We start from the raw sequence: 23,687 nt of genomic DNA on the forward strand, positions 1-23,687 counted from the left end.
CTATTTGGCTGGAAATTATAATCTTATCAAAATAAAGCATCTCTCCCCACAAAAACTAATTCCTTAAAATAAAACACATTTTTGTTACCTCTCAAGCTGTTCTCATAACCTCTGTTCACATCCAACTTGCCGCTGCATTGGACTCTCCAGCATGAATAAACGAGGGATTATGTAGGTTATTTCCTGTTTATTAAAATAGCTGAAAGATCATTTAAAGGTTCAGTGCTGAAGGTTCATCATTTCAAAGTTCTGAATGTAAAACGGTTATCCTGTGAAAGCATCGCCTTGAATGGGCAGAATAGTGCTCAGCAGACAATTTGTTTTAGTTGAAAGGAAACAATTTTTTAATAAAGTCGTACATCTGTAAAATCCTCCGGCATCAGTCTATAAAAAAAAAAAGAAACTCTTGGATAACTTTAGACTCCCTACAGCTTCTGAGCTTTAGTCTAGTCAGAGCAAAGTCTGGCAAGTTTTATATCACTCCTTTTTCAGTCTTTTAAGCCACCAATAATTATAAAATATTGGGGGGAAATACAAAGCTGGAGCAGCGAAAAGACATGCTATAGAAATAACAAGCCAACATTGTTATAGACTTTCAATCTGCTGTTATTTAGTCAACAAAGTGTGTAAAACACAGTTCAGTAAAAGGTCAATCCAATCCAGTTCATGAATCCAAAAGCTGTCCAAGAATGTATCCAATGTTGTCTATAGTCCTGTGTGGTATCCTCCAGCTAAGGGTGCATACAGCACCACAGGAGCAAGTTGATGGCACTAGTTAGCAAACATACAGGACTTTAAACAAAGAATGCTCACTCTGACATGTCTTTATGCTTCCTGGTTGCTGTTTTGAAGGTTGGAGCATTCTCGGTAGGAGAAGTGATAGATGTTACTTTAGGCGTTCCAAAAACTAAGGGCAGATGACGTTGCTATAGCATGATCACAAATAACTCTCACATTATCTAAAAGCAATTCTTCTGTTTGGTTGCCCAGTTTGGGTCTGTTTCATGTGAGAATGTTTGTTTTTGATTAAGAGTTTGCATCTCAAATGAAATCCTGCCACCCAAAATAGGAGCCAGACCTGACTTCTTGTGTGAAGGCCTGCAAAGACTTATGTATTGTCCTGCCTCCTTGCCTCTAACATGATTAGGATCACTCTTTGGTCTTTTTTAAACTCATTGCTCAGTTCTGAATCCAAAGTGAGAAGCCTCCGGGCATCACAAGCGTCTGGACATAGAGACAACCCAATCCAACTTAGACTTCTAGCAGTGATCTTTGGGCAAACATAACTTCTGTCATTGCCAAAGTGACTATTCCTCCCGCCAAGAGAGACTAAGGTGGCAGAACCACTTCTCACCAAAATTAGTCACTATCTTTTCCTGTTCCATCCTTTAAGTTTTGTCCAAATTTGCTGGATGTCCAGGCGGTTTTATAAAACACTGATTCCCGTCCCTTCTTATCCCTCTCTTAAACTCTTTACCCTCAAAGTTACCATTTAGACAGATTGAACTTCTAAAAAGACTAGAAGCAATCTTCCTCTTGACATGTCAGAATCAAGCAGGCTTTTTAACAAGTAGCATGGAGTCCATGAGGATTTGACATCACTGGTTATGAGACAAGGTTGGTTTAAGGAAATGAAAATCTTTTAAATTAGCTGACAGTTGCTACAATTTCTAAAGATCTACCAAATCATTGAGGCGATAATCATCAGATGCTGTAACTATAGAGCTCTGACTCCATTTAAAGATTGATTTATAATATTGTTGTTATTACTGTAGGAAATATTTCCACAGACAATTCAAATGTATAACCCACAAGCACACAACTCCATTTTTGCCGGTGATGCACGAATACCAGAGAGCACTGAGCAGGATTTCAACTATTTTTATTCCTGCTTTTTAATGGAATTAAATTTAGCAGCGTGCCTGACGGTCAGTTTGTGGTTAAATAAATGCAAGAGCAGACACTGTGCAAGAGTTGCCTAAGGAGTAGTCAACAAATAAAAACAATCCTTTCTGAAGAGGGAATCCATTTGGATTAGTTAGAGAGTATTTGCATCTATGCAATAGCCCAGAAGTAGAAATATTCAGCAGGTAAAGTAAGTCATTTGTATTACAGGCAGATATAATTTACAACTCTCTGAGGTGTAGGACGTCTGTCTTTCAACTCGAGACTCAGAATAACTCTCTGAAATGGTGGTGACGTTTGAAAATGGACCTTGGACATGGATTATTTCTCTCCTCGAGGACACATTTTAAAATGTATGAGAAAAAAAGACCACCTAATTATCATTGTCTGTCATACAAAGCGATCACAGCTTGAAGCTGCAATAAGAAATGACAGATCACCAGAAGAAAGTTCCTATGCAGTCAATACACCTGCTATATAAAAGCCTAAGAGGGAAGATAAAGCCTGTGGCAATTATGAGCTGGATCACTGTGTGTCATTCTAAACTGAGATATTATTTCAATTTAACATAAAACCCTCATCACTGGTGGAAAGAAGTGCAAGTGTAGCTATTCTGCTTAAGATTTCATTGGAGCTGAATTGAGAAATGGGCTGGTGAGCTGAATCTGTCAATTTTCAGCTTGACATGGCAGTGACTGACAGTGATTGGTTGGTCCAAAACTCAAATATCTGATCTCTTTCACTTTATCAGTGAAAACACCTGGTGCAAGTGGTACAAGGTTACACTGACAACACTCTTCACCGTGGACGCTGTTATTGAGTAACGGAGGTAAAAGTGAGTTATTTACAGCAACAGTAAGTTGTTAATAATGAAGTCTGGGGAACAGAGAGCTGCAAGGAGCTAAATACAAGGAATCTACTTTCTTTGACATGTTGAGACATGTCAGAAGTTCACTCAGGCTTCAAGAGAGGGAGAGAAAGCTAAACATTCAGCGGATAACGGGAAGGCTGAACAGAATACAACAAGGTTCTGTTTTGTCCTTTGGCGCTTTCAACTTCTGTCTGTTTTGGAACTTTATTTAAAAAATTTAACAGCCCTTTTAAATGTTCACAGTTAAGGATCAACATTCTCCATTTTTTCATGCTAGCCGTGTTACCAGCACTAATAGTTCACAGAAGAGGCTAAAGCCAATTTAAGAAGTCAACTCTATAAATATTTTGTATTTTGTTTCAATTAGTGGAATGGACTGAATTTATATCGCCTCAACAAATATGGCAACAACAAAACACGGCTGCTGCGTTGGTATCTACTGGACTGACTAGCGATATGGTGATCATGATCATATGAAGGGAGTTGTTTCCTCTCCATTGATTTCCCAAAACCCTGGAGGATTGCAGAGAAATGTCAGTGTTGGATACAAGCTTGTAACCAAGAGGACTTTACAGGGGAATCTGACCAAAGACACCTAAATGTGGTTTCTACATTGCCTCAGTGGATATGAGCAAACATTTGAACATCCAGAACTGAAACCAGCGACTGCAGCATCTGGGCAGGTAGGATACGTTAATTTGGCTTTTTCTCAGCAGCTTTAAAACTTCATACAATCCATGAGGGCTGTTCCTGTGAGCTTTAGTGTTTCACTTAGTCCGCTTATTATCAATGACTTTGGGCTTGTTTTTCTCTAAAGTGACTTGTAAGTTTTGTGAGTCGGCGGTTGCGGGTTTCTTGGGTTCGTCTCTGAACGTGCAGTCGGTTTTTTGGGCTTCGCTTCTTTCCAACAGAACCCATTATTCTGGTTAACGCACCACGCAGCAAGAGAACAGGTCTCAACTCCCCCCCCCCCCCCCCCCCCCCCGAACCCCGCGACAACTACTTTACGAGCAGGAAATGTCCCGGTGTGTAAATACCAGCTATATAAATGCATTTGTGATGATTAGAAGTGGTTGTGGTGGTTTTCTTGCTGGTCTTCTGCGTCTTTTCATGGATCAAGTCGATGTTTCTCTCACAGTGATCTTGTTTGTGTGTTTCTGTAGAGGGGTGTGCGTGTACACGTGCGCGTGTGTGTATGTGTGAAGAGGTGACGGGATCTGAGTGTCTTATTACAGCGGGATGATTGACTGTTTTTAAGTCTATTTTCTGCAATGAGCTCTATACTAAATTAAAACATAGGCCTGCAATAATACATGTATTTTTTTTCTTAGTATCAGCTAGAATTATCCGCAGATTCAACAGGTTTTTTCCTCACGTTTAATCTGTCGTGAGAGGAGAGGATAGCCTCTTCTACCTTTCTATCAATACTGCTTTCTTTCCGCTCATTGTGAGCCCTCTACATATCAACCAACGTTTCAGCTGTTCTATGCTGGTTTTCTCCATTGAAGCAGGTTGAAATGAAGCTCCTGGGACGTTGTCATCTTCCAAAATGATTAGTATTGCGGTTGTTGCCAATGTAATTTGTACTCTTCCTGTCCGACCAGCCGGGAAACCGGCTGGCTCGGGAAAAATGTGACGTCATTTGAGAACTGCCACATTGCAAGACGACTGCTCCACTCACTGAGCCACAGTCGCACCATTTGTAAACCTTTGTAAACCTTTGTTTACAGCAAAGCTGTAAAACTGCAGCTCTGCTCCTAATGTAAGCAATTATTCACCAGTCTCAGCAGGAAGCCTAAAACATTTTTAATACAGTTCTTCTATCTTTTTATATTATACTTATTTTCTAACTTAATATGCATACCACTTGTTTACATAAAACTAAAAGGTTATCTGATAATTAATTAGAAACCAACACACTGAACTAAAACTCTTCACATTTCCATTTTTGGGATTTTTCAAATAATTTTAATTATGATGGAAATATGATTTATTTTGCTAAACCTATTAAACAAATACTTATACTCATGTTATCTCCTTCTTGTCACGTAGCACATTTCTTACTGTTTTCTATTAGGGTCTTTTTTTTTCACTTGTACTGCACATGCCTTAATTTACATTCATTTTTCATTATCTTTTCTCTAGCAACTATATTCCTTACGGTCATCTGTAGGACTTTTGGTTTTGTATTTTATTGTAATTTTCTGATTCTTGATTGTGTCCTTTAAGTCTTTGACGTATTGTTTTATTGTTCCCTTGTCTCCTCTGTTCTTTGTTAGTTCATCATGTTCTAATCACTTATCCCTTACCATGGGTGTTTATTCATGCAGTCCTAATCTACATTGTGCCTTACTGGTTTGTTCCCCGCTGTTTTTTTGTCCTTTCATCTTACCTCGAGTTTTTCACTCTCTCTCTTTACAGGTCTCTCTTGTAAATGAGAACTTGCATCTCAGTGAGACTACCTGAATCAATAAAGGTTTATTATTATTAGTAGTAGTAGTGGTAGTAGTATCATTATTATTATAATTAATAATAATAATAATAATAATAATAATAATAATAATAATAATAATAATAATAATAATAATAATAATAATAATTATTGTACGTTCATTTCTTTTTTTTATGTAATCGCTCTCCTGACTGCATCCTGTCTTTGTTTGGGAGGAATTGTGTGAGAAATTGCATTTACTTTAGTTGTCATGTCATCATGTCCTCTTTGCCTTTTATGATATTTTACAAAACCAACAAGAAGAACATGGATTCAACACTTAAGTGAAGAAAAAGGCATTAGTAAAGCTAAGGGTATTAGCAATTATTATTAAAATCTGTTGATACCAAATTAGAAATTTGCATAATTGTTTTTTTTTAAATGATACTGAATTGCACTGATCTGGAATCCCCACCGTTAGTTGGCCACAGGCCAGAAATGGAGGTCTTTATGAGAGGATGTTTGAAGAGAAAAATGGCTAACTCTACTTTTATCTTTTCCATTTTGCCAGATGGTGATATGTGCATGCGTTCCAAGGCTCGTCGGACAACACAAGACTCAGCATTGAAGCATGCAGTAGGCAGAGGGAGCTGTTTTAGAGTTTGAAGTAAATACGGATTTCAAATTCAATACCAGCTGACAGCAGATGATTTCCTCCAGCTTACCTCAGGCACGCAAGGAGTTAGCTGAGGGGGAGGTACTGGGCATTTTTGAGACCCTGAATCAATTTGTTTCATCTTAAGGTGTTACACATCAAATAACAAAAGACAATATTGCTTCTTAAAGCATCTTTCTGCTTTATCCAGACCGATAACACACACCTTTAATGTTTCTTATTCAGCAGTACCAAACATTAACGTGGATGCAGACCTAGGGTCCTGGTTGATTCAAGAAAAGAAGGTTCCAACTTATCCAAACACTTTATGCATTTGTTCAACTTGTCTTGCAAAGTAATATTAAATATTTCAGCACAGAAACTAAGGGAGAAGATTGTGTTTTTTGTAATTACAGTGTGACAAATACAAATACATATAAACACAGAAAAAAATGAGCCAAATAGATAAAAAAAAAAAACTATATAATTGTATCAGCTAGGGTGTCGGACAGAGTACTATATACTAAATTAATTTGACCTGCTTTTTAGCTTCACATTCTTTAGGAAGATAAATGTGAGACACTTATAGCCAATATCCAATCATGTTCTGCTGTTATTGCTAGTCAAAGCTATTGTTTCTGAATTGCAATAACACCTTTTTGCATCGGGAGTACACAGTGCAATGACCACTGGGTAAGCTGAATTGATTCGGCCCACCTCCCTTTATAGAAACAGCAAATTAAAGCAATTTTTATAGTTCTCGCTATTGAATGTCTTTAAAAACCATAGAACACATTTGCTTGTGCAAATACAATTTACCATCTAGTTCCACTACGGCCAAAGTACAAAAATATGGATGAGATATTTATAAAATTCAAATAAGAAAATAAACTGTACATTTTACGTTTTACATTTATTTAATATACAATGAAAGTGCATTTTAAGCTCCACTTAAATCATGTTAAAACATATAAAATGTCTAAAATAAGACATTTTATTAATTAATCAGAATGCAGAAACAAACAAAAAAACATTTTTTTAAATGTGTATATATATATAAATTATATATTTCACAAATGAACTGGTCTCAAACAATATGTTTTTTAGTATAAGTTCAACACACCTGATGTTATTTTACTTAAGAGTCATGGCCTTGTAATAAGTGCAGGTTGAAGTTTGGTGTTCTCCCACTGAGATAAAGCAAAACTTGAGCGCTCTCTTTTTTTTACTGCTTTCCCAATGATAAACATACTTATCTTTAGTTTGTTCCCAGAAACATTCATCAGTAAATATTGCAGAAAATTATGCCTGAAAATAAACCAGTGTCGCTGTTTTAATCGATTAAGTGGTTCGCTGTGATTACTGTTTGCAGTGATTACAGAATAGCACACGTGAAAATACAAAGTGTGTCACAGCGCGTCAGCTGTTCACGCACATCTGTTGCAGAGCAGGGAAAGAAGGATTTGAACTGCCAACCTCACTCCTGGCAGTAAGTTGCTCTGGTTTTAAATTTACCACCATTTCTTATGCATCCTTATTAACGGAGCCAACATGGGACACAGAAATAACATTGTTTTTTTAATTAGAATATGACAGACTTGGCTTGCTCTGATTCTCCTCTTTGTGAACAGCAGTGTTTTCCTACACTGGACCCAAGAGTGTAGCAGGAAATTCTGGGCCTTATGCATGAACCATCTTGGTGGGCCCCCATGTTTACTTGATCAACTATCTCTCATGCATTCTGTTCCCCATATAAGATATGATCTAATATTATCCTCTATATTGAAAAAAGTCCCTAATTTTCTGCTAAATAACTGTCAATAGGCCAGGCTTCAATCATCTTAATTTGCATGTGCACAAAAATAACTTTAGCTATTGCTGAAATGTGTTCAAACACATTTCCTTTTAAAACAATGGTGGAAGAAAAAAAAAAACCCTGTAAGAGTTTCCTTTCCGGTAAATGCCCATTGATGGCTCTTCGTGTTTCATAATCTTTAAATAATTTTTTTCTTATTTATTGCTAGGTGTCTCTTAACAGAACAAAATGACGAGGCTGTTCGTCTATCCTTGTATGTTGTTATATATTGCTAACATTGATATGTTGCACGATTGATTACACTGTTACACTGATGCTAAAATTATTAATATATTTTTGCTATGGAATAAGCCGTTAGGTATGCAAATCCTCATGTGTCATGTGTTGTATTATACCTCTGATCTTCCTTTTCAGCTCTGTTTTATAATCCCATGAAGACTGGATATGTTTTTTCCTGATATTTTTTTTCCGGTGCAAGCATTGAATTAATTAATTAGGGTAATGATTACACGATATCCGTTTTTAAATATCAAGTAGTATCTAAAAGGTATTGACTCTGACTCAAATGGCCCAACAGTAGGTCACAGAGTCTGTATTATTCATCAGTCTTTCTGGCTGTAACGTAAATTCCCCTCCTTTGTTTCTTTTGACCCTTTCAGCCCTGTAAAATGACAGCGTCTATATTTGGATTAACATCACGTTATTTCTATGTCTCTTGTATTCAGTTTTTTTAGATAGCCTGGTGACTGTTTTCCAATCTTGATATTACACAGTATCCACTGCTAGTATGTGTCATGATGGATCATTGGGAAAGGGCTGAAACATCTATAAAGTTGAGCTGTTTTTATTGCTGGATCCACAACATCTCAGTGTCAAACGATTGGCGGAAATTACTCTGATGCTGAGGAACAAAGCAGGAACATGCTGCCCTTTCTCTGATGCAACAGCTGCTGATATTAGCTCAAACTGTGTGTGTTGGTTCAGACGTTTTGCTTATGTCTCTTGTCAAAGAAATTAACAATCTCTTCTGAAAGCCAGATTTTCCCTTCTAGGGGGATATACGTGACTTTCTCCTGCATCCAGCTACACTGCCTTTTGGATCACTTTATATCAAACTCAACCAGGTGCAGGGGGATGTGGGCCTCAGAGGACATCCATTATTGTTGTTTATTCAGAATTTACCCTCTCAGCTATTTATTCTAGCCCAGATGGATTTAATCGTGTTAATTTAATTAATTAGGAATTTATAAAAATCAACATACACATAAAAAGCTGTTTTTATTCCAGTATTTTTTTGAGGGCACCTGCCTGCCATGAGCCCTGGGTAAACAGTTCAATACGTTCTATGTGCTTTGAGATGACAGACCAGGTTTTGAATGCTGTCTGGTATGATTTTGGTGTATGTTGGTGCAAAACAGTACAACTGTCTGGTGGCAAGAAAAATATTTGTAGAGAAAAAGGCAGAGGCAGGGTAACGATTTTTTCTTTTATTGAAATCAAAGTATGCCACTGAAAAGCCCTTTAAAAAATCTCAGGAAATAAGGTTCACATAATATTTATTTAAAAGTTATTGACCCACAAAGGAGCTTTGAGATTTAAAATCTAATCTACAAGGGAATCCTTTCCCAACTTGACAGATGTGGAAAACAACAATAAAATACAGCAGACACATGAAAATTCAAACAGACCATAGAAGCTAACTATAAGTATAAACACTACAACCAAAGGCCCATTCATACCTCACGTAAAAGATGGATACAGATACGTGTGGAGTGTTTCATACGTTCTAACCGTCGATTTCGTCCGTATTTGGACACGAAAATTGGGAGCTTACGATTATGGACGAAACGGATCAATACGGAGCAATATTACCGGAAAAGGTGTGGGCGCTATTGAGTTTGTAGTACAAAAAGTCAACAAAATCACGAAGAAGGTTATAATTCTGGGCTTTAAACAATGGCGGGAGTCGAGGAACGACTTGTGGAGCTTGTCCGCAACTACCACACATATATGATGTGTCGTGTCCGGGGCACAGAGACAAACAAAAAGTTTACTTACGGAGCAAATACAACAAAATCACGTCTTGGACCGTCGCCATGTTTGATCAATGGCGAATTATTGGCACCCAGCACTGCCACCTAGAGGAAATATTGGTTATTGCGCACCTCAACAGACGGAGGTATGAAGGAGTCAACGGATAGAACGTACGGATAGAACGTACGGACAGAAATACGGACGTGTAGGCCAAACGTAGGGTATGAATGGACCTTAAGACGACAATGATATGTGTCCGGTCCAGTCATAAGTAAAATCACCCATCAACATTTACATCCAGCGATTTGAACATTAGTAGTGTTTAGAAAACATTTAAATGAACTCAGAGATGAGTTACTTCAGATTCAGTAGATTCTGAAGCTGGCTCTGAGTGAGAGAAAAAACACATTTTCTATGTTTTTTGTTCTGACTCGATATAAACACTAGACACAGTTAGTAACAACAGGTTATCTGGTAACTTCCAATCCTTGTTTGGAAGTTGCAATAAGATTTTATCTTCTTTCTGCTCCCTTTTGCTCATGGGAAATGTATGACAGAAAGTGACTGTTTTGCAATTTTTTGCCATGGAGCAATAAATAAAATCTGAATCAGGATATCAGTTATGAAGGTGGAATGCCCAGCATCGCTTTGCAAATGATTTTATGTCAATAGATTGAATACAACATATGGCAATGAGTCTGACTTTAAAGTTTCTGATAAATCTCAAAGCTCCATAGTAGGGGTGGGCAATATTGACTTTAAATTTTATCACGATATATTGTGTTAATATTGTGATAACAATAAAAGTTATGATAAAAGACTGTTTACAGCTTCTTGCAATCTTTTTTCAAACACGAATTACTGTTCAAAAAGCATAATTAATAATGTAATATATGACAAAATAAAACAAAATTCAAAATACTTTAAAGGGAGGACATTAATACTTAAAGAAGTATGGTTTTTCACTAAATTGCACACTGTAACAGCATGCAATCACGTTTTTGAAATTATTGATATCTATTGATGATCTCAGGATTCCAACAGTGGAGAGAATAGCAAAATTAACAATCCTGACATTACTGGCAGTTTTGGGGGTTTTCAGACACCCCTAATTGGAATTTATAATTTTCAAGATAAACTCAAATTCTTATCATGGTAATACATTTTTCGTGAATATGATAAAAACAATACGATAAAGGCGTACTACTACTCTATAGTAGAGTGTATGAAGGGCATTTAAGCAATTTAAACTACAAAGAACAATCAACTTTCTCAGGTATTTGTTTACAGCTCCGAACCATGAAGAGTGACATATGTCTTGTTTAAAGATTCTTCAGGACTGTTCTTAAATAGGAAAACAAACATTTTTTGAGTGTGTTTAAAACTTATTCAGGTTTGAATGTGTTTCAAAAAAGGTATATAATCAGTCATCATTATTGCAATAAATTAAATAGGTTTTTATTTTTGTTTCAACACATATGCTGATTTACATATTATGATATTTGTTGTTCCTGAACATAATTATTTAAACATTTTCTGCTGTTTCTCTTTGTGCCGTTATAATATTCATCTTGAAAATCCAATCTGTTTTTGATCAGTAAACACTACAGGATTGCACTGACAATAACAATCTTTGTATAAGATTCTGTTGCTGATTAAAGAAGACCCAAAGTTCGCTCTTTATAGTATCAGCAAGCTGTTTAAATCAAAGTCAGGAGAAGCAGAGACAGAAGGTAAAGAGAGTGAGAGAGAGCAAAACCTTCAGCAGATAACAGTAATGGGTTGTTCACAATTCTCAACAATTTCAAAAGAGTACAGCAACATACTCTTTCTTGGACAACCTCACCCCCGACAACAAAAAAGGCTTACATAAAAAGGCTGATTTTGGCAATCCTCAATTTGTTACAATTGATATATAGAACCTAGTTTGTAAATATGGAGCAATTGTTTCATAAAATTGTTGTCATTGCACATTTTACAAAAAAGGAATACATTGGATAGTCATACATTTTTTTAAAAACAAAATCCGTATCCTAACAATTCATTTTAACATTTTACTATAGACTACATGTATTGATTGAGCAGAAAACTTTATACCAAGGCTTTGGCCAGACAGAAGGAAAAATATTATGTCTATTATCATTGTCTGCGGTGGTTGGTGTCATTTATAGTTCATCTTGTTCCATTGCATGTGATGTTTTTAACATCTGTGGACGAGTTGTCTAAAACGTCCCATTGCATTAAACGCACCAATCACCCAGCAACCGCTGTGTTTCAGAAGTCGACGTGCTCATTTTCTAAGAGAACTCCAGTCATTAGCTCATGCAGATTTTCTGAGCTTTCATCTGTTGTTAAAATTGATTAATATACCTTGACTTAACTACTCTCCTATTGGTTTTATTTATTTTTGCAACATGCAGGAAGACAATTAACGCAGGGATGCATGTTCTGAAAGATGGCCACTGGCAATAGCCCTGGGCTCTGCGAGGAGGGAAGAGAAGCAGGGCAAAGAGCATTGAGGTCCATGAATAACTATTGTTGCACGGCGCAATAGCCAGAAAATGAGGTTGTGTTGGAAAAAAGCCAAGCCCAAATAAACAACTTCAAGTTTAAAACAAAAAAAAGCAACCTGCAACACATGAAATGTACAAGCAACTTTAGAAAAAAAAGGCCAAAGTCGCCTATTATATGTAGACATGTCAACACTGATTCCACCTCCCGTGTTGTCCCGCGATGACAAGTTATGCAAGAGAAATGCAAAATGTGCTTTAACATGAACCGTATAAAAAGCCATATACTGCCCAATATTATCACCACATTATGTTAATAGAGCATAGTACATGCATGTTTTAAAACCATTCAACTTGGCTGTAGTTATTCTTACCTAAACGTACCAATTATCTCTAAATGATATTTGTGACTGAGGTGATTAAAAACTACTTCATTTAAGCAGACTTTAGTTTTTCATCCTACTGAAAGACATTATAAATTTGCTAAATCATGATATAATGAAAAACAAACCACGCATTATAAATTTTCAGTCCTAATGTGTTAGTGTAATTCACGATCGTGGAAGCTTTAATAATCTCTCAAAACAATTTATTGCTTTATCTGACTGACCAACTAAGATGAATAACTTCATAAAGCCATACTTCTAATACTATCACCCAACTTCTCAGCTTTTATGGTTTGTTATGTAAAATCACACATCAAAACAGTGTAAAAATGCATTACACCCACTTAAGAAAATGTGAAGATTTCCCCAATGCTATTCATTTAAAGAGGAGAAAACTTTTGATTGCTGTTAAGAGCCTCAGCACCAATCCCGGGTATTATGTCTGTTTTATTTCACTTCTGGCAGCTAAATTGTACTCTTCCGTGAGTTCTTCCAATTATTTTTAGGTAACTGCTTGTAAGTTCACTAAGCCTTTAGAAAATAGTCTTTTAATCATGGTTTCACATCAAATTAAAGTTTAAGATGAAAACGAACCGTGTTGCATTTCCTTCATGGATTTAGTTTTTGAGTATGCTCATATTGCTGTATGATACACATCTAAAATCTCAAAAAATCATATTATTATTCAAATGAAAATCAAAACTTGAAGCATTGTTTACAGGGACTTGTAAAAGTCTTCACACCGCCTGGACTCACATCTATCAACCTAATACAAAAATTGGCATTGGACCCTCTTTACTCTGATGACCCTGAATAAAATCTGCTGCACATATAGTCCATGTGCATGTTATTTGATCTCAGGCCTAAAAACAGCTGTTCTGTGAAGGCCTCAGAGGTTTGTGGGAAAACATTAGTGATCGAGGACCATCACAAACCAACACACCCGACAGGTCACGGATAACGTTTTGGAAAACCGTAAAACACAGTTACATAGTAAATATCAAATATTTTATGTTCTGAAAATGGAAAGAGTATATCACAATCTGAAAGCTACCATGATTTGGGCTGACTTTAACCAGAGGAGCTGTGAAGTGTCCCATGGTAATTACGGAGGAGCTGCAGAGATTAACAATTCAGATGCATAATCTATTGACCGGACAACTTTTGTTGTGCAGTCTGAAATTTTATAAAACTCAAGGCCTTAATCCAATTTAGAATCCATGTGTGGAGTTGAAAACTGATGGTTCAGTCTGACTGAACTCGAGCTATTTTACAGAGAATAGTCAATAATATAATAGATATACTCCTAAAGACATACAGAAGTAATTGCAGCAAATTGTAATTCTAAAAAAATAAAAATTAATGGCAATCTTTGTAGATTTGAAGTATTTTTATAACCACATGTTAATGTCCTTCCACTTATGCACAGCTTTGTGTTTTCTATTGTATAAAATCATACACAGTAGTGCAAGATTTGTGAATACTTTTGCAAAGAGCCATGAAATAAACAAAATTTATCACGGATTGTTTCTCTACCGTACACATTTGGAGATCAGTGTCATTTTTTTTCCAAACCCAGCCGGTTCATTTAGGGCTGCAAGACAACGGCTGTACGTAAGGCTAGCAGTACAGTATCTTTGGCTACACACGGTATCCTTCCCTTCACCGGTGCCGTCTCGCTCTACTCACTCATTCACACACATCGTACACGCCCCTGCCTCAGGCTGTTCATACCCTCGAAGAGGTGGTTAACTTTACATGAACTCACTTTGGGAATGGCTTCACCTCGGGTAGAGTACCCTCCCACACAGCCGATGCCCACAGTCTGGGAAAAAGAACAACTCCTCAGCGTATGGATAAATAACCTACAACCAAGTAAAACCCCTGACACCATGGCCCTCCTCTTCACAGCACCGAAGGCTGACATGTTTCATTCATTCTCTTTTTCTTGCGCTGAAGACAGAGGCTTCAGACATCTTGGGTTGTATTGCGACATACTTGCTTGTAAGTAGAGCACATGTAATTGAAGCCCACACTGAATATTAATGCTCAGTTACTATGTGTTCCTGCTGAGCATCAGCCTCAAGAGAGAAACAAGGACTATGCAGCATAATGCGTTGCAGAAACAATTTAGCCCCTGTTCCACTGTCAAGCACTAAATTGCTCTGACTTGATAACCATGACATTGATGTGTGCCACTAATGATTGCAAGATTAGATTTTGTGGCTTAACACAGAAACCAGGTCTGAAAAGCCTAATTGAAGCAGTTTTTTTCCCCTCCTGAAATCAAAACTGTCAGGTTTGAGGCGTGTCTTTGAAGAACAGCCAGCATTTGTGTGCCTAAAATTATGATTAAGTGGGATTAAGTGGCTGATCTGGAATTGTGGTGTAGATCCTAATCCAGCGAGCAGCAATTCCTAAAGGAAAGCCCAATCAGGCATCCAGCGATGTCTTTGGATTCAGCGATAGGTTGCGATAACTGCCATGTACGCAGATTCAGGCGCTGATGTGCTCGTGCGCTTTGAGGAAAAGACAGAACGCATGCAAATCCGACGTGCATGGTGACAGTCACCAGCTCCCACATGTATGCACAGTAATCATTTTTTGGTGCCAGCCATGAGGAGAGGCCGAGGATTTTGAGCGAGGCAACATGAAAGGGTTACTCTTTTCTCAAGACACTTTGCTCATGCAGTAAAGCTCTTATTCATCTTGTTCCCAGCTTCGGGATCTGATGTTTTCAGAATAACTCATATTTGACCCTGAACAGCTTCTGAAGGGAGGGAAATTAGGTCTCTCATTAAATGCCAGACTGATGACAAGAATGACAAGAATCCTGTACCACAACCAGTGTCGTCTCAATTAGGAAAACAATTGAGGCCCTCCTTAGAATTAATGACTCCACAGTCAGTTGCTACTATATTGTGGCTGTCTTTCAGATATGGAACTTGGTAACTTGCTTTCCAGCAGAACCGACCTTTTTAGAGAAGAGATGGTTCTTTAAGCCTCACACTTTAAGGCTTCCAACCTTCCTCAACATCTTTGAAGGTTTAGGTGAGCTTTGGTCACTCTTTGTCATAAAACGTTTCAGTATATGCTCTTTTCTGTCAGACGAACACAAAATAGTGCACTTCTGTCAAGTGGAAAAAAATTACATTACCCATCATTATTTGCATTTTTTTAAAAATCTGAAAAGTGTGGTGTGAACTGGTATTCTGGCCCTTTGAATCAGAATCAGAATCAGAAACGAGTTTATTGCCAAGTAGGTTTGCACCTATAAGGAATTTGACTTGGTGTTGATGGTGCAGACAATATATATATATATATATATATATATATATATATATATATATATATATATATATATATATATATATATATATTTATATATATATATATATATATATATATATACATATACACAGTAGACTGTGTGTTAATGTACACAGAAGGTCTGGAGATGCTACATTGGTGTAGCTTGTAAGTCCTGAACAGGAGAGGGAAGGAGACAGGCAGTGTCCGGTGTCACGGGGGGCTCTTGGCCTTGTTGATAAGGAGGCCGGTAGCAGATGGGAAAAAACTGTTCTTGTGGTGTGAGGTTTTGGTCCTCATGGACCGCAGCCTCCTGCCAGAGGGAAGTGACTGAAATAGTCTGTAACTGGGGTGCGAGGGATCAGCCACAGGATGCCTCAGAGTCCTGGAGGCGTACAGGTCCTGGAGAGATGGAAGATTGCAGCCAATCACCTTCTCTGCAGACCGGATGACACGTTGCAGTCTGCCCTTGTCCTTGGCAGTGGCACCAGCGTACCAGATGGTGATGGAGGAGGTGAGGATGGACTCATTGATGGAGGAGTAGAATTGCACCATCATTGTCCTTGGCAGGTTGAATTTTCTTCAGCTGCCACAGGAAGTACATCCTCTGCTGGGCTTTCTTGGTGAGGGAGTTGATGTTCAGCTCCCACTTTAGGTCCTGGGAGAGGATAGTTCCCAGGAAGCGGAAAGACTCCACAGTGTCGATGGTGGAGTCACAGAGGGTGATGGGGGTAGCTGGGGCTGAGTTCTTCCTGAAGTCCACAACCATCTCCACTGTTTTTAGAGCGTTGAGCTCCAGGTTGTTCTCCCTGCACCAGATCGCCAGATGCTCAGCCTCCCACCTGTAGGCGGACTCGTGACCATCAGAGATAAGTCCGATGAGAGTGGTGTCGTTTGCTCTGATACCATTTAATAATATCCAGTGCAATAGATTGCATTCAGAAATCAACTTATTACAAATCAGAGCCCACCTGTGCATAATTTAATATTGGCTTACATCCATGTGTTTGTGAGATTCTCTGTTTGTAAGAATCATTGCTGAGCAAATTGCATCATGAAGACCAAGGAACGCAGCAAACAGGTCAAGGATTAAATTGTGGCAAAGTTTAATGCAGGATTAGATTTCTAAAACAATAATTTCAACATTTGAAAGTTTCATGGACCTCTGAACGTTTCATTGACCTCTGTTCAATCCATCTTCCAAAAATGGGAGGGGCTGCAAACCCACCAGGATATGGCTTTCCACCTAAGCTGACTGGCTGATCAAGCAGAGTCAAATAAAGGAAGCAGCCTCTGCATGAGCAGCAGAGATCCTCAGCTCAGGTAGTAGAATTTGGTCTTTATAGAAGAATTGCAAAGAGAAAGCCATTGTTAGGTGAAAAAGCCATTAGAAATTATCTTTGCTGTTTACATAAGCCATAAAGGAGACACAGAAAACATCAGGAAGAAGGTGTTCTGGTGCTCATCCCTACATGCAAAATGGAGAAAAAAACTAACTCTGCACATCATCCCGAACTAACCATGCCCAGGGTGAAACATGGCAGTGGATGTTTTTTCACCCATGAAAGAAAAACTGGTTAAAATTAACAAGAGAATAAATATAGCTAAAAACAAAGCAGTTCTGAATGAAAATCTGTTAGAGGCTGAAAAACCCCCCACTTAAGATCATTGTGAAGGTTCATCATCCAACGGGACAGCAGTCGTAAACAAACGACCAGAGCTACAATGAAGACATGTTGGTGCCATTGCTAATGGAGTCACGTTCCTGTTACAGGTTGGAGATGTGTTGAAAAGCCAATAATTCACGACAGTGAAAATCATCCCACAACTTTCAGTGGTCATCTGCTTTTCATCAGGCAAAGCATAAAACAGTCCTGATTTTACTAAACATGATACTCCTGAATATTGTATTTCACTGAATCACAATTTCTGTTAAGCTAAGCATACAATTATTCCATTTTATCATTAGAAGCGTGAAATATTATAAATGTACTTTTATTTAATAACATTAAATCAGTCCATTTTAACTGTATCATTTCACTTTTTACTCCGGAGGATTTTTATTTTGTTCTCTAGAAACTTTAATACACAGTATCTTAAAAGAGCAGTGGGGTGATTGCATTTATAACGACAATTAATGATAAAGACAGGATCTTAGAGTCTGTTTATAATCTACAATAAAAGAGACAAAAAGAGAACATTGATTTCTGAATTATGAAAATGTATTACAGATAGAATGTGTTATTTAACTGATAAGGTTATAGTTGGGGGTGATTTTTATGTAGTGGACAAAAAGCCACACAGGGTCAAATGTCATAAATATGATGACCTGATTTTCATTTGATGAATAGTGCAGATTTGATAGATTATTAGAGGGTAAAAAAATTCTGGGACTTCACAATTTTCCTAGTTCAATGCATCCGGGAACGGTCTATGTTATGGAATAGATTGCTGATGCATTTCTACTTCCTTGTTAAATTATAGTAGTAGGTCTGATATCTCTGCTGCACTTTTAACTGATCATGGTGTTATTCCCATACTTCTATTTTCAAGGCCAGATTGCATTCTTACTCCTATTTGTAAATTCAATAAAACAAGAATCCTGTACCTGTACACCATGAAACCCAGACATCGTCCACCAGACGCTCACCCAGCTCACAGTGCCGGCCTCCACCTGTCAGTGGATCACCAGCTTCCTGATTGACTGGCAGCAGCAGGAGAGACTGGGAAGCATCTTCTCCAACAAAAGAACCATCAGTATTGGCGTCTCTCAGGGGTGTGATCTCTTCCCCCTCCTCCTCCGTGAACTCAAATGTCCACACCTCAGCTGACCCGTCTGTGAAACTTCTAAAGTTCCTGAAACCACCTGGAGCTGAACTCGCTCAAAACAGTCTAGTTAAAATCCAGACAGAAATCCAACTAACAATCTATGCCAAAACTTAAAAATTGATGTCCACAGAAGCTATCCATCCCATCTGACTATATTTGAGCAATTTTACATGTAATAATCAAATCAAATGTCTTCTTTTTAATCTGTAAAGCTGTTAAAGGCTTACTCCAAAGGATTTGCAGCTGTTTTAACATAGAAAGGTAGTTTCTACAAAGTACTGACCCGCAGGGGCTGAATACATGTGAATCGTGTGGCACAATGTTTTTTTTTTTTCAATTTTGTATTTTTAAACGTGCAGCAAAGCATTTGTAATGTGACAAGATGTAAAAAAGTTCAACACTTTCGCAAGGCACTGCAAGCGTCCACGAAAAAAAAAAAAAAAAAAAGAAACTGGGCAAATTTCATGTTTGGGAGACTTACCTGTCAGACACTCCACCAATGAAAGCAGCACTATAAGTTTCCATGGCAACTCCATTTTAATGGTCTCGGGTCAGAACAAGCTCAGATCCAATCACAGAAGCATAGAATTCTGGCTTTGTCCTTTCCAGTAATGTTCACTGTTCATCTGTCAGATAAAAAGAAAAGGAGAAGGGAAGTATTAGTGAGTCACAAGCACCAGCCTCATCAACAAGGACAATAACATGAAGTGCTTAAGATAAGAGAGGTTCTGAAAACTTTCAATATTCTGTATTACAGAGATATGTAGGTGAAATTTTAATAGCGCTTGCTGTGAAGTTTGCTTAAGTAAGCTTTATACTGCAGAACAGATATTGTGCCTTCCAGAGAAGCATAAACGGATAGCCTTCTTTTGCTCAAACCTGCTGAGACAAAACAAAAGTCAGCCCGGTTGTCAGACACAATCCGAGCATGTTATAAAGCACTGTGCAGGCTCCTTGAATTTGCCTTAGCCGGTTTATATATTTCTGCACATTCCAGTCTCTAGTCATTTTCTAGTCTCACTGTGGTGACTTGTATTTTTTTATCCTTCTCTCTCAAGGAATTTGCTGTAAAGTCTTTAAGTCCCCCCCTCCAAAAAAAAAAGAAACTGTTGTGAAATCCTTATAAGAGTCACTCATACCCCGCTAACTGCTAAGCAACGATATAGTTATTCGTCTAAATACTTCCAATACCACAACATGTTGATAGCCGAGATCCCCTCCGCGGTAATGCGGCAGATAAATGTTTGCTTAAGGAAGGCTAGTTGTAGAGAAAGAACTCGTGATGGGAGGAAATTAGGTATTGCCTTTGTTCAAACTGGCTCTCCTTGGTACATTTACCTGACTGATGGTGCAGCTTCCTCTGACTACACACCATCAGCAGGGTGAAATGAACGAGAGGGAGAAATTAATAGGAACGCAAAGTGTAGTCCATCAAGAGGCGAGGGTCAAAAAGAAAAAAAAGAAAAAAGAAACGGGGACAACTGAAAGATTATACCCTCATAGTTTCTCAGTTATCTGCCCGCCTCCTATCTTTGCAGCACTGAAAGGCATGACAGAGCATACTGATGCTTATGTGAGTATATCAACAGCCTCCCCTGACACGTTTTCCCGCACTACCCCTCTTTCCTGCATGTAGCATTAAAGGCAGCACTTTTTTTTTTTTTGCCTATAAATCTCATTATGGAGATTAGGTTTAGAGTGCCAACTTAGTTCTAACTTATCTTGCAGTTATTAGGATGCAAATGTCATGAGTAACTGTTGGCTTTTAATAATAAAACAGAAAGACTTCAAATCCCCCTTTTCTGCTTCTGGATATTTTTGGAGTTCTCCGCCTTTGAGGGAATCATTGTGAAATGCGCTGAATAAATTACTTTGCAAAATGCATTTAAGAGAAAAAAACCAACATAGGAGTCTAGAAATTCAGCAAAGCTGCTTTTTTTTTTTACTTTAAACATGTTTTTTATTGATGCATGCTTTCTATATGCAAAATAATTAAGTCAAACGTATTTCTTGTTATACTGTAGATGTGTGAGTGTCACGTTGGTTTGCAGATTGAGCTGTCTCTGCAATTTGTTACACACACATAAAAAGCATCTTCAGAATCTGTTAAAGTAATTGTTTTGTCAGCCATGTAAATGTTTTACCGTCTGGTCATCCAATATTAATTTATCTACTCTTGATGCAAAACAAGTGAACTCTGCCAGATTATGTGAACTGCCGTGACACTTATATGCTGGCCTCTGACAGCAATCCCTTGATCTCTATTATTCAGCAAGCCCTGAGACAAGACATCAGACTGCAGGGCTGGAGAGGCGGGTGGGGGGTAGTAAAAGAAATCCTTTTGATCCAAAGAAGCTCAGCCCTAAGATGATGGAGGAGTCTGGGAGTGTCAGCATCAGTGTTTGACTTCCTATTCAATACAAATTAATTACCCCCGTGGCCTTAAGTGCTTGTAAAAAGGCCGATGGCTCACATTCATCGCAAGCAGATTCTCCCATTTGTTTGCCGAATGAGATGAAAGTTAATGATAGGGAAGGCTTTCAAACTTTGCCTTTCAAGTCCCAACCTCTTTTATGTTGCTGAAATACTGTGAACTTGAGAAATGGGATATGAGTCAGGCTGAAATGACAGTCCAGGCTTGAATGTTTCTCCAACCACCTCCCCCCCCCCTCCCCCCAGATTGTACAAACTGTGCTGCATTTAAATGTAATGGCAAAAAATAAATAATTCTGCCCCTCATTTGACAAATGCAGGTGATACACAGTCGAGACCAGATATTCTCACTCACACGGTGTAAAAACTCATTACTGTTGATTTTTCTCACTGACTGAGATTGAATTAGTATACGTTTTTCATATTTTAGGTCAGTTAGGATTATCAATGTTATTTTCATTTCAGAATAATTAGAGAGAGACGTTCTTATTAATTTCTGCAGACTCAGACGTTCACATACGTTAAGATTACTGACTCTAGACCAGGGGTTCCCAAAGGGGTTGCGAAATGGGGTCGCAAGACACCTCAGGGGGGTCACGAGATGATCCAAGTAATGCTGCAAATTCACAATGTCAGAAATATACTTGTTTTAATATAAGACATGTAGACCGTTCATTGTGGAAATTATGTATTTTTTCTCAAAAATGTATGACCTTTCGACATCAGAAACATCCAAGTTTTTTTTTCTCGCAAACCTGTACATTTCTGAGTTTTTTTGTGTGTGGAAAATTACTCCTCAGTGGCCAATAATTATTTGTATTTGTTCTACAATGGCCCTGATACAATGGCTTTGGGAAGGAAATTACAAGAATAAAGGCACAATAGTCAGTATACAAGACTGAAGAACATTTTGAGATTAAAGTCATTATTATGATCCACCCTAAAAGGGGGTCACTGTTATATTGGGGGTCGCAGGCTGAAATGTTTGGCAAACTGTGTTCTAGACAACTCGGGGAAACCAACATAATAATTTCATGACTATGCAAGCCTCTGGTTAGTTTACAGCTTGTGAGTCACATCTGAAGAAACAATTTTTTTTTTCTGTGGCATATTGATGGTTAATGTTTCAGTGAGAGGTTTCCCAACTAAAGCCACACAATTTAAGTTTAAATTATATTTTATTATACATTTTATTTAATGAATTTGGTATGAAAACAGCAAAAGAGTCTGTTAAAATGTATATTCCTGATTGCTCTGATTGTCATGTCGGCCTTATAATATTTTTTTTTAATAAGTGATAATAAACTGAATATAAAAACTGACACTAGCCCCACTGACAAGCACTCAGTGAGGATCTGGTGGGCACTTTAACTACCAGTGAGCCACTACCCTGGATGGATTGTGATAAACTTTAAACAGCACCTTTATGTCTTATGGCTTTCTTTAACAACTAAAAACATCTTGCCACTCCACCTAATTGACCATGATGGAGTACTAGTTGTCTTGTAAAGAAATTATCCCATCTGAAACAAGAGTTAAATGGGCATCTTGGCAGCTTCTTTGATTAGTGTTCTTGTTGTCAGGCATGACGGTTTTAGTTAACAGCCATGACTCGGTAAGTAAAAATGAAGGTTTTGGCCAAGATGTGAGAAAATGTGAAAATGTACAAGGAATATATGGACCCTTTTGCGAGGCACTTTTTGTGTTATTGCTTTAAAAAATATCTTATAAAAAGCTGAGGACAATTGAGAGCTTGAATCACATCAGTGTCAAGTTAAAACTACAAATGCGTAAAATAGAAACTCCTCTAACTCCTCTTATGCCATTAAAGAGAGAATCTTGAAAATATACAGATAAATAACAGACAATAATTGCTTCTTTAACTTTTGAGGAATGTAACCTCTGAGGGAGAAGCTTCAGATTCATGGAGACAACAAAAATCTTTAAAGTTTCCATGTTGTAAGAGGGATATCTCTTGCCCTCTATTTCTCTGACAGCACCAGCTGGAGTTGATAAACCACAGACTGTAATTCAGCCAGACACAGAAGCTGACAGCGCTGTCAGCTGATTCGACCCTGATCGCTACGCCCCATCTTTCAGTTGCCATCAATCTTTCAGGGCTCAAAAGTGTATTAACAGGACTGTAATCCAGGTCCCATTTGCTTGAGGAGTCCAGATGAAGATGAAGTTCACACTGAGCACAAACACATGAGCATCCCACTCACAATCACACCCACCCCGCCAGCTTTGAATCATGAATGAGGCCAGACTCCCACACTCTGCAAGAAACGAGACAAGAGCCGAAAAATAGAACACAATGCTGCATCTTTAATCAGCTATCCTGGAACTTCATTTAATCGCAAGCTGGATCATGTTTTCCCACACATTTCTCTTCAAATTGCTCGAGGCTCTGAGCAGAAAATCTCCTAAATCCTGTATTTTTTTGATTTACCAAAAACATAAAGTCCTAACTGTTTGAGTTTTTAAGACAGACAAACAAAGAGGCAA

General features: G+C 37.9%; 1 protein-coding gene across 3 annotated transcripts in view; it reads right to left on the reverse strand.

The window, feature by feature from the left end:
• cntn3a.1 (contactin 3a, tandem duplicate 1) overlaps positions 1-23,687 on the reverse strand; it is a 140,858-nt gene that overhangs the window by 107,602 nt on the left and 9,569 nt on the right. For all 3 annotated transcript variants that reach the window (XM_036136407.1, XM_036136398.1, XM_036136416.1), the window contains exon 2: positions 19,228-19,372. In XM_036136407.1, the coding sequence (XP_035992300.1) occupies positions 19,228-19,282 (55 nt within the window). In that variant the 5' untranslated portion in view covers positions 19,283-19,372. The remainder of the gene's footprint in view (positions 1-19,227; positions 19,373-23,687) is intronic.

The sequence above is a fragment of the Fundulus heteroclitus genome, chromosome 1 (assembly GCF_011125445.2).
Source record: "Fundulus heteroclitus isolate FHET01 chromosome 1, MU-UCD_Fhet_4.1, whole genome shotgun sequence".
Taxonomy (NCBI): domain Eukaryota; kingdom Metazoa; phylum Chordata; class Actinopteri; order Cyprinodontiformes; family Fundulidae; genus Fundulus; species Fundulus heteroclitus.